Here is a 10,992-nt window from a genome sequence, read left to right on the forward strand (position 1 = left end):
TTATGTTGGATTCTCTGTCACCAAAAAATTCTCACTGAGGACAGACTCCAGAAAAGAGGATTCAATGGGCCTTCCAGATGCATTCTTTGCAAGGCAAGCTCAGAAACTGACCTTCATCTCATGATTGAATGCAAATTTACAATCTCTATTTGGCAGGAGCTGCTAGATCCTTGGAATTATGATTTCATTCATCCTACTTCTGTTCAGGATTTGTTCGCAGGCTGGATGGCCAGATATCTAGGAACACAACAAAAAAAAAAAACGATCAGGACAGCTTGGAGTGCACTGCCAAAATTCATTAGTTGGCAGGTTTGGTTGAAAAGGAACATGAGGATATTCCGAAGCAAAGAGCAGGACCATAGAATAATAGCCAACTCAGTGAAATGCCAACTAAACGAGTGGCTGGTAGACATAGGAGACGACTCAAATCTCAACCAGCAAGACAGAGATCTGGGATCTGTCCTTAACTTTAAATTTCACAAGTCAAGAAGATCTCCTCCAACTCTCAAAGATTGGCAAATTAGGAAAAATGAGGAAGATTTTCAGGATTGGCTATCCAATCAACCAATTCCCTCTCTATTGTTTGATGGGGCAGCAAAAGGGAATCCAGGGAAGGTCGGTGCTGGAGGACACATTAATATGCCAGACAACACATCTCCTCACAATTTTTCCTGGGGTTTAGGCCATACATCTAGCATACAAGCCGAGGAGTTGGCCCTCTTACAAGGTGTAAGCTTCCTCAAAGAGCTGGAAATTCGGGAAGCAAATGTCTTTGGAGACTCCCAAGTAATCATAAGAGCAGTGGCGACTAACTCCAATCCAACAGATTTGCAGCTAGGAAGGTTAATTACAAGGATCAAAAGCATGTCAAAGTCCCTACACTTGAATTATTTCCATGTACTGAGAGCAAATAATAAAGTAGCAGACATTCAGGCAAACAGGGAAGTACAATTAGAGGCTAGAACTATTGTCAAAAATAAGGAAATCCTGTGGGCGCCCATCCCATAAAGAGCCATGTTTTACTGCTTTCTTTTACATCAGTTCGTTTGTATCTTTCAGCTTGGACAATTAGTAGCAGAAGTGCACTTTAACAATTGTAAAAAGAGGAAGCTGATAAGAGCAGGAGCCAAGCCTCATGTGGTAGAAAGGCATGCTGAAAATTGCTTCTCCCTTTGTAACTGATTGTGTGGCCATTGAAATCCTATAACCGTTCTTGTAACAAAAAAAAAAAAAAAAAAAAATCTAAGGATTTAATCTCTCTAGTTTATTAATTCCATAATCACCATAACTAATGTTCTAAAATTGTGGTCAACCCATAGTCAACCATATTTATTTTAGTGAACTTGGTTTATTTTAGGGTCTATATTTTTTATTTTAGGATTTATATATCTTAGTTTTATAATATCAATCCCTTGGGTTTAATATTATTCCTTTACTTTTATAAAACATTGGGGTTTTAGGATTATTCCCTTGGGCTTATTATTCCCTTGGGTTTATAATATCAATCCCTTAGGTTTATTAATGTAAAGGTTTGTATTCCTAAGGTATAATATTATTCATAGTGTTTATAATATTAATCCTAGGGTTTAATATTAAAACTATATCCAATGTACTAGTTGTTTTATATATAAATTACAATGAAGAATTCATAAATAGTATAAAATACTCATATGTGATCTCCACCATTTACAATTTTAGGTTATTAAATATTTACAAAAATTAACATTTTAAATATTAGTTATTATAAATTTATAGTGGTTATTATTATAAATAAATAGTATATCTTAAAAATATATATAAATAAAAGTATCATTAATAACAATGAATTTTAAAACAATATTATTAATTAGAAAACTATTAATAACATTGTTAATACAATATTAATTATGTTTAATAACATCTCTTATTTGATTAATATTATAAACCTAAGTGATTAATAAATCGAAGGATTTAATCTTTTCGGTTTATTAATGTCATAGTCACCATAATCAATGTTCTAAAATTGTGGTCAACCCATGGTGAGTCATATTTATTTTAGTGAACTAGGTTTATTTGGAGAGCTTATAATTTTTATTTTAGGATTTATATACCGTAGTTTTATAATATCGATCCCTTGGGTTTAATATTATTCCCTTGGGTTTATAACACATTAGGGTATTAGAATTATTCCCTTGGGTTTATAATACCAATCTCTTGGGTTTATTAATGTAAGAGTTTGTATTCCTAGGGTATAATATTATTCATTGGGTTTATAATATTAATCCTAGGGTTTAATATAAATCCCTTGGGTTTATAATCATGGTCAACCATGGTCCAATGTCACATTGTAACAAAGATTTTCTCAATATGAAAATCAACCATGGTCTACCATGGTCAACCATAGTCGAACGTGGCATTATGCCAAAGATTGTCTCAATATGAAAATCAAGCATGGTAAACCATATATAGTTTTTAGTTTTTAATATTTATCTTAGGTTTTACATGACTTGGGTTTATTCTATTTATCCCTTGGGTTAAATATTATTCCCTTGGGTTTTTAGTATTAATCCCTTTGGTTTATAATATCAATCCCTTATATTTATTAATATGAGGTTTCTTATTCCTCGGTCTTAATATTATTCATAGGATTTATAATATTAATCATTGGGTTTAATATAAATCCCCTTGGGTTATGATCATGGTCAACCATGGTCCAATGTCACATTGTGACAAAAATTTTCTCAATATGAAAATCAACCATGGTCCAACATTGCATTGTCACAAAAGATGGTCTGCATATGAAAATAAATCATGGCCAACCATGTTGCAACGTTGCATTGCCACAAAGATTGTCTCAACATGAAAATCAATGATACTTAACCATGATAATTTTAGGGTTTACAATATTTATCTTAGGGTTTATATATCTTGGGTTATTTATCCCTTGTGTGTAATATTATCAACTTGGGTGTTTAGTGTTGATCCCTTGTGTTTAGGAAGCTAAGGGTTCATATTCCTAGAGTGTACTACTATTCATAGGGTTAATAATATTAATCCTTGGGTTTAATAGAAATCTCATGGATTTAGTTAATTAAATTAGGTTGATAATATTCATCCCTTGGGTTTAATATTACTCCAGACAATAGTCAACCATAGTCAACCAGATTTATTTTAGTCAACCATGTTTATTTTAGGGTTTATAATATTTATTTTAGGGTTTGTATATCTTGGGTTTATAATATTAATCCCTTGGATATAATATCCTTGGTCAACCATGTTTCAACATCGTATTGTGACAAATATTGTCTCAATATGAAAATCAGCTATGATAATTTTAGGGTTTACTTCCCATGGGTTTACAATATCAATCCCCTGTGTTTATTAATCTAAGGGTCTAGATTCCTCATGTATATTATTTTTCTTTTTCACAACTGGTTCACGGATACCCATGGTCAGTGGGTCCACTACGTCCAAGATCGAACAACGCTAGTGTGGACCCCACCTAAAGGGGGTCACACCCCTCGGCCTATTTACTGACCTGACCCCAAGAGTTTTCGGGTTTCGACCATATGTCCCATTGGCAAAGAACTTGATTGACCGATTGAGCTAACTCTTGGGACTTCCTCATGTATACTATTATTTATATGGTTCATAATATTAAACTTCAGTTTGATATAAATATCATTGATTTAATTAATTTAATTGTGTTGATAATATTCATCCCTTGGCTTTAATATTACTCCCAACCATAGTCAACGAGAGCTAGCCATGGTCAACCATGATAATTTTAGGGTTTACAATATAGATCTTAGGGTTTATATACCTCAGATTTGTAATATTTGTCCCTTGGCTGTAATATTATTCCCTTGTGTTTTTAGTATTGATCCCTTAGACTTATTATTCCCATGGGTTTATAATATAATTCCATTGGGTTTATTAATCTCAAGGTTCATATTCCTAGGGTGTACTATTATTCACATGGTTCATAATATTAATCCTTAGGTTTAATATCAATCCCATGGATTTAATTAATTAAATTGAGTTGAGAATATTCATCCCTTGGGTTTAATATTACTCTGAACCATAGTCAACCATATTTATTTTAGTCAACCATGTTTATTTTAGGGTTTATAATATTTATTATAGGGTTTATATAACTTAGGTTTATAATATTAATCTGTTTTGTCTAATATTATTCAATTGAGTTTATAAAATATTAGTGTCTTAGAATTAATCCTTGGGTCCAATATTAATCCTTGGGCCTAATATAAATCTCCTTGGTGTATAATAATGGTCCACCATGGTCCAATGTAACATCGTGACAAATATTTTCTCAATATGAAAATCAATCATGGCCCAACATTGGATTGTGAGAAAATATTGTCTGCATATGAAAATAAATCGTTGTCAAGCATGGTAAACCATGTTGCAACATCACATTGTGACAAATATTGTCTCAATATTAAAATCAACTATGGTCAACCATGATAATTTTAGGGTTTACAATATTTATCTTAGGGTTTATATATCTTGGGTTTATAATATTTATGCCTTGTGTGTATTATTATTACCTTGGGTGTTTAGTATTGATCCCTCAGGTTTATTATTCTCGTGAGCTTATAATATCAAGCCCTTGGGATTATTAATCTAAGGGTTCATATTCATACAATGTACTATTATTCATATGGTTCATAATATTAATACTTGGGTTTAATATAAATCTCATAAATCTTCAGACAATAGTCAACCATGGTCAACCATATTCAACCATAACCAACCATATTTATTTTATTCAACCATGTTTATTTTAGGGTTTATAATAATTATTTTAGGATTTGTATACCTTGGGATTATAATATTAATCCCTTGGATATAATACCCATGGTCAACCATGTTGCATCATCGCCTTGTGACAAATATTGTCTCAATATGAAAATAAACCATGGTCAACGATGATATTTATGTTAGGGATTATTTACCTTGGGTTTATAATATTAATCCCTTCAGTTTAATATGATTTACTTGGGTTTATAATCCTTTGGGATTTTAGTATTAACATCTTGGGTTTATTATTCCCTTGGGTTTATAATATCAATATCTTGGGTTTATTAATCTAACGGTTCATATACATAGGGTATAATATTATTCATAGGCTTTATAATATTATACATAGGGTTTAATAATCCCTTGGGTTTATAATCATTTTTAATCATAGTCCAACATCACATTATGACGAAGATTGTCTCAATATATAAATCAACCATGGTCAACCATATTCAACCATGGTGGTAAACCATTGGGTTTATTCATAGGGTTTATAATATTAATCCTTAGGGTTAATATAAATCCCTTGGGTTTATAATCATGGTCAAACTTAGTAAATCATGTTCCAATGTGACATTGTGACAAAGACTGTCTCAATATGAAAATGAACCATTGTCAATCATCTTTAGCCATGGTCAACAATGGTAAACCATTTTCAAGAATGGTAAACCATTTTGAATCGTCGTAGACCATGGTAAATCCTGGTTATCCATTTTCCTATGTCACATTGTGACAAACATTATGTCAATATGAAAATCAACCATCGTCAAACGTCACATTGTGACAAATATTGTCTCAATATCAAAATCAAACTTGGTAAACCTTAGTCAACCATGTTTATTTTTGGGTTTATAATATTCATGTTAGGGTTTATATGTGTTGGGTTTATAATTTTTATCCCTTAGGTTTATTATTCCTTTGGGATTATAATATCAATCCTTTCGGTTTATTGATCTAAGGGTTCATATTCCTAGGGTTTAATATTATTCAACAATGGTCAACAATAAACAACCATGTTCAATGATGAGAAACCATTGTCCAACATCAATCTCTTGGGTTTATTATTGCACAGTCAATGATGGTTTATTATGATGTCAACCATGGTCCCTTGGGTTCATAATCCCTTGGGGTTTTAGTATTAATCTGTTGGGTTTATTATTCCAGTGGGTTTATGATATCAATCCCTTGGGTTTATTATTCCCTTAGGTTTATAATATCGATCATGGTAAACCATTGTCAATCATAGCCAACCATGGTCAACCATGGTCGAATGTCACATTGTGACAAGGATTGTCTCACCATGAAAATAAACCATGTTTAGTTTAGTGGTTGTAATATTTGTATTTGGGTTTACGAATGTTGGGTTTATAATATTAGTCCTCGGGGTTTAATACTATTCCCTTGGGTTCATAATCCCTTGGCGTTTTATTATTAATCCCTTGGGTTTATAATATCAATCCCTTGGATTTATTATTACCTTAGGTTTATAATATCAATCATGGTCAACCATTGTCAATCATAGCCAACCATGTTCAACCATGTTTGAATGTCGCATTGTGATAAGGATTGTCTCACCATGAAAATAAAGCATTTTTTTTTAGTGTTTGTAGTATTTATATTTGGGTTTACCAATGTTGGGTTTGTAATATTAGTCCCATGGGTTTAATATTATTCCCCTTGGTTCATAATCCCTTCGATTTTTAGTACTAATCCCTTAGTTTTATTATTCCTTTGGGTTTATAATATCAATCCCTTGGGTTTATTATTCCTTTAGGTTTATAATATCAATGATGGTCAACCATTTTCAATCATAGCAAACCATCGTCAACCATGGTTGAATGTCACATTTTGAGAAAGATTGTCTCACCATGAAAATAAACCATGTTTATTTTAGTGTTTGTAATATTTATATTTGGGTTTACCAATGTTGGGTTTCTAATATTAGTCCCTTGGGCTCATAATCCCTTGGGTTTATGTTTCCCTTGGGTTCATAATCCCTTGTGTTTATGTTTCCCTTGGGTTCATAATATCAATCCCTTGGGTTTATTATTAACTTGGTTTATAATACCAAAAATGGTCAACCATAACAAATTATGGTCAATTGTGGTCAATCATGATCTGATCTCACATTATGAAACAAATTGTCTCCGCTTAGGGTTTATATACCTTGGTTTTTTAATATTAGCCCCTTGTGTTTAATATCATTCCCTTAGGGTCATAATCCCTTGGGGTTTTAGTATTAATCCCTTGGGTTTATTATTTCTTTGGGTTTATATATCAATCGCTTGGGTTTATTATTCTGCTGTCAACCATGGTTTATTATGAAATCAAGCATGGTCAACCATGGTCCAACATGGAATTGTGATAAGGATTGTCTCAATATGAAAATCAATGATGGTCAATCATGTTTATTTTAGTGTTTGTAATATTTATATTTGGGTTTACGAATGTTGGGTTTATAATATTAGTCCCTTGGGTTTAATATTATTCCCCTAGGTTCATAATCCCTTGTGGTTTTAGTATTAATCCCTCAGGTTTATTATTCCTTTGGGTTTATAATATAAATCCGTTGGGTTCATTATTCCCTTAGGTTTATAATATCAGTCATGGTCAAGCACTGACAATCATAGCCAACCATGGTTAGCCATGGTTGAATGTCACATTGTGACAAGGATCGTCTCACCATGAAAATAAACCATGTTTATTTTAGTGTTTCTAATATTTTTATTAGGGTTTACCAATGTTGGGTTTATAATATTAGTCCCCTGGGTTTAATATTATTTCCTTGGGTTCATAATCCCTTGGGGTTTTAGTATTAATCCTTTGGGTTTATTATTAACTTGGGTTTATAATATCAATCATGGTCAACTTTATTAATCTCTTGTGTTTGTGATATCAATACCTTGCGCTTCTTGATCCCTTAGGTTTTTAATATTTATCCCTTGGGTTCACTAATTCCTTGGGTTTATAACATTAAACGGTTGGGTTTATCAGCTCCTTGGGTTTATAATATTAACAATCCCTTTGGTTTTTTATTCATTTTATTTTAAAATATTAATTCTTATTCTTTATTAATTCAAATGTAAATTGATATATTTTTCGTTGGTGGATATGATGTGATAGTGTGTGTTCTGAACCATTTGTTGAGCAAGCAATTCATTCAAATACCAATGAGCTGATTAATGTCTCTGACATGATCTTTGATCCCACTAATTAAGTAGACACCACTAAATATTCCCATGATCATAGTGTGGTACACTTCATCGGGTCGACATGTTACCCCTCTCAAATGTTCCAGGTCACTGTGATTTATCACGCTTTGTACAAATACCAACTTGACTATAACCATTTCTCGCTAGGCTTTGGAATCCTCCTTTTAACATTGAATTCCATTCAACTTCGCTCTGTAACATTGATGTCCACAGTGCTCTTAATCTCATTCATGTGGATTATTGATGTTCCATCTGTTGTAGAGGTAGTGTTTGACTTAAACAAAGATAGGCCAATTTTCCAGACATGGACTATATAACTTTGATTCAGAAACTAATCTCCAAAATAAGGTTAGCATAACATGGGCACACCCATGTTGATGCTCTCCAAGGTTGAATTTCATCCGCAATGTGTCAGAAAACAAGTAATGGAAGGATGAGAAATAACCCTCAACTACGGAAACTACAACACAAAACACCCCTCTGGCTTAGATGGATGCACTCCACAAACCATTGAGGGAAGGAAGCCCTGCTACCTCATAGCAGATCAGGGCACACAACCCAAAGAAATTGTCTCTCCATGGCCTCCAAATGAAGTGAAATTTCTTGGAACTTTGTCTCGCTTAACACACTCAAGCTTCTAAATGAGACGTAGATCACACACTGCTTGGAATGCCTATCCAACCCATCTAAGAATTCACCTTCTTCTTCCCAAAATCACGTTGTGATTTCCAATCCAAGTCTAGAGTTCGAATTGAGAAGGGCAGAAGGAATTAAGGGACCTATTGGATAGAATGAACCTCCATTCTCAGCTACATTGCTGATGGCGGGGGTTTCAAGATGATGGAAGGAATTGCAGATGTTCTAATCTATTTCCCACACTCTCTCCATGTATCGACTTATGAAGTGGAAAATGAACTCCTGTTGGGAGTCACTGAAATCAGGAGACGATGGAAGATGTGAAGAGCAGAGAGCTAGTATGGAGGGGAGATTTTTCACCATTTTAAAGTCCTTTGGAACACCTACAGAGGCCTCAATTAATAAAAACAATTTTGGCAATCAATTCATACACTATAATTACAAGATTCAAGAAAAATATAATTAACTATAAGAGTATCGTTTGAGGGAATGATTTGGGATGAAACCAAGGATGGAATATTATAGAGCAGTGCATAGGTGGCAACAAGAGATGTCTAGAGAGCAGCCTTTGGAATTTGGTGGTGTCGAGCAATCTCTAGTGCCTGTGACGCCATAATGTCTACTACCAAGAATAAACTTGAACCATTATCCTCCTCTTTGATTTGGTGAATGAGGTTTTCAAGAAACGAGACAATCACGTTTTGTGTGACATCATAAAGCTTCGCAATGTCAGTGTGAGTATCATTGGAAAGAAGGCCATCGGGGACGACCACACAGTGGATCATCGTGTGGTTTCTCAAATTGGTCCTTTTTGTTGGAAATATTAATCCCAACTATCGTGTTAAACACTCTGACATCAACCATACTTGTTAGGAGCACTTTTGCAAGTTGCGATTTTGTTTGTAGGTGGAAGGACTAAAGTCTGAGTAGAAGTACAACACAGCCCATTCTGCAACACGTCACTGAGTTAAAGCACTTAGTGATGGTTGGTAAATATGTATGGGTGAAACATTTACTGCACAACTCTTAGTTGCAATCTGCAACCTCTGCAAGCTCAAGAAATCCCTGTTAGGTCCCTATAATACTAGTGATTCCCCCATTGCTATTGTCATTTTAGCCCTTATTGTTATTATTGTGCCCCTATTGTCCCCATATTGTTATTAGTGTGCCCCATATAAGCCCACTATTATTATTGTTGTGCCCTTATATTATTATTGTTATGTCGGCTTTGATTATATTGTGACCCATTAGACTCCTATATATAGATATGAGATTTAGTCATTTGTATCATCCAAGAATTGTTCATTTTTTTAATTTAAAGGAGGTTTCCCCCTCAAAGAGGCTGATATTGAATTTGTTGATCTATCTTTTCTATCTTTTTGTGAGCTGGTTTATAACATTTGGTATTAGAGCTTTGGATTCTAGGGTTTCACTACTCCAAACAGGTCATCGTGGAATTTTCGCTATAAATTTTGTTCTGAGACATTTCAAAAGCTAAAACAAAAATTCATTTGAGGAAAAATCTCGATTATCCTCAAGGCTGAGTTTTAGATCTTGTCTCGCTATATTTTTAGAGATATGATCTAAGGATGTTAGCATTTTTGCAGGCTCCCGAATTACATCCCAAACAGGTGACCTTGGAAAAATCGTCATAACTTGCTCTCTAAGTATGCAATTTAAATTTCATAAGAGATTGCAGAAAGAGGATGGACTGTAGCTTTTTTTCATAGCTTTCAGGTCCAAAATATGAAACAATGACACGTGGCACTTCATACAAGTTCGCTCTACTGAAAGAGTGTATAATGAGGTCATCTTGCGATATTGGGCATAACACCTTCTTGGAGAATCCAATTTCAATCATACTGGTGGCATTAGAAATAGGACTCATAATTCTACCACATTTCACAATTTCATACCTTGGTGATCCGAAATTTAAGAGATCCATCAGATTCAATATCGAGCTCCTACAAAGTGAAAAGATATGTGTAGTTTTTAAAAAATTTGGCATAAGTTTGGTTTGAAAAATTAGTTTGATGGAATTCAAAGGGCATAGTGAAGCATAATTATCATTAATTGATGCCCCGAAGAAAGAAAATAGAAACACCTAGTGAATAACCTTAAATATCTAGCATGATTCATGAAGAAGAGGAACAAATGGAACATGATATATCAAAATTATGAGACCAAGTGAGACAAATTTAACTCTCAAAAAAAGTAACATAGGCTAAGATGGATGGTTTAAATTAAGGCGTGGAAGCTAAGATGGATGACATGGAAGATAATATGGATGGTTTAAAGAAAGGAATGGAAGCTAATATGAATGACGTAGAACCTAAGATGG

The 10,992-nt window shown here is 33.6% G+C and overlaps 1 protein-coding gene across 1 annotated transcript; it reads left to right on the plus strand.

Annotated features, from left to right (window-relative positions):
• The first annotated feature begins 327 nt into the window (after positions 1-327).
• LOC149250139 (uncharacterized) lies at positions 328-1,008 on the plus strand. The gene has a single exon (XM_089453561.1). The coding sequence runs from the start codon at positions 328-330 to the stop codon at positions 1,006-1,008; it is 681 nt and encodes a 226-aa protein (XP_089309687.1).
• The last annotated feature ends 9,984 nt before the right edge of the window (positions 1,009-10,992 follow it).

This window comes from Pinus tabuliformis, chromosome 7 (assembly GCF_031772625.1).
Source record: "Pinus tabuliformis cultivar Carrire ecotype Pingquan chromosome 7, CPIR1, whole genome shotgun sequence".
NCBI classification, from domain to species: Eukaryota; Viridiplantae; Streptophyta; class Pinopsida; order Pinales; family Pinaceae; genus Pinus; species Pinus tabuliformis.

Bases quoted from the DNA above. Each gene is read 5' to 3' on its own strand.
- LOC149250139 (XM_089453561.1), top strand. From the start codon at position 328: ATGAGGATATTCCGAAGCAAAGAGCAGGACCATAGAATAATAGCCAAC.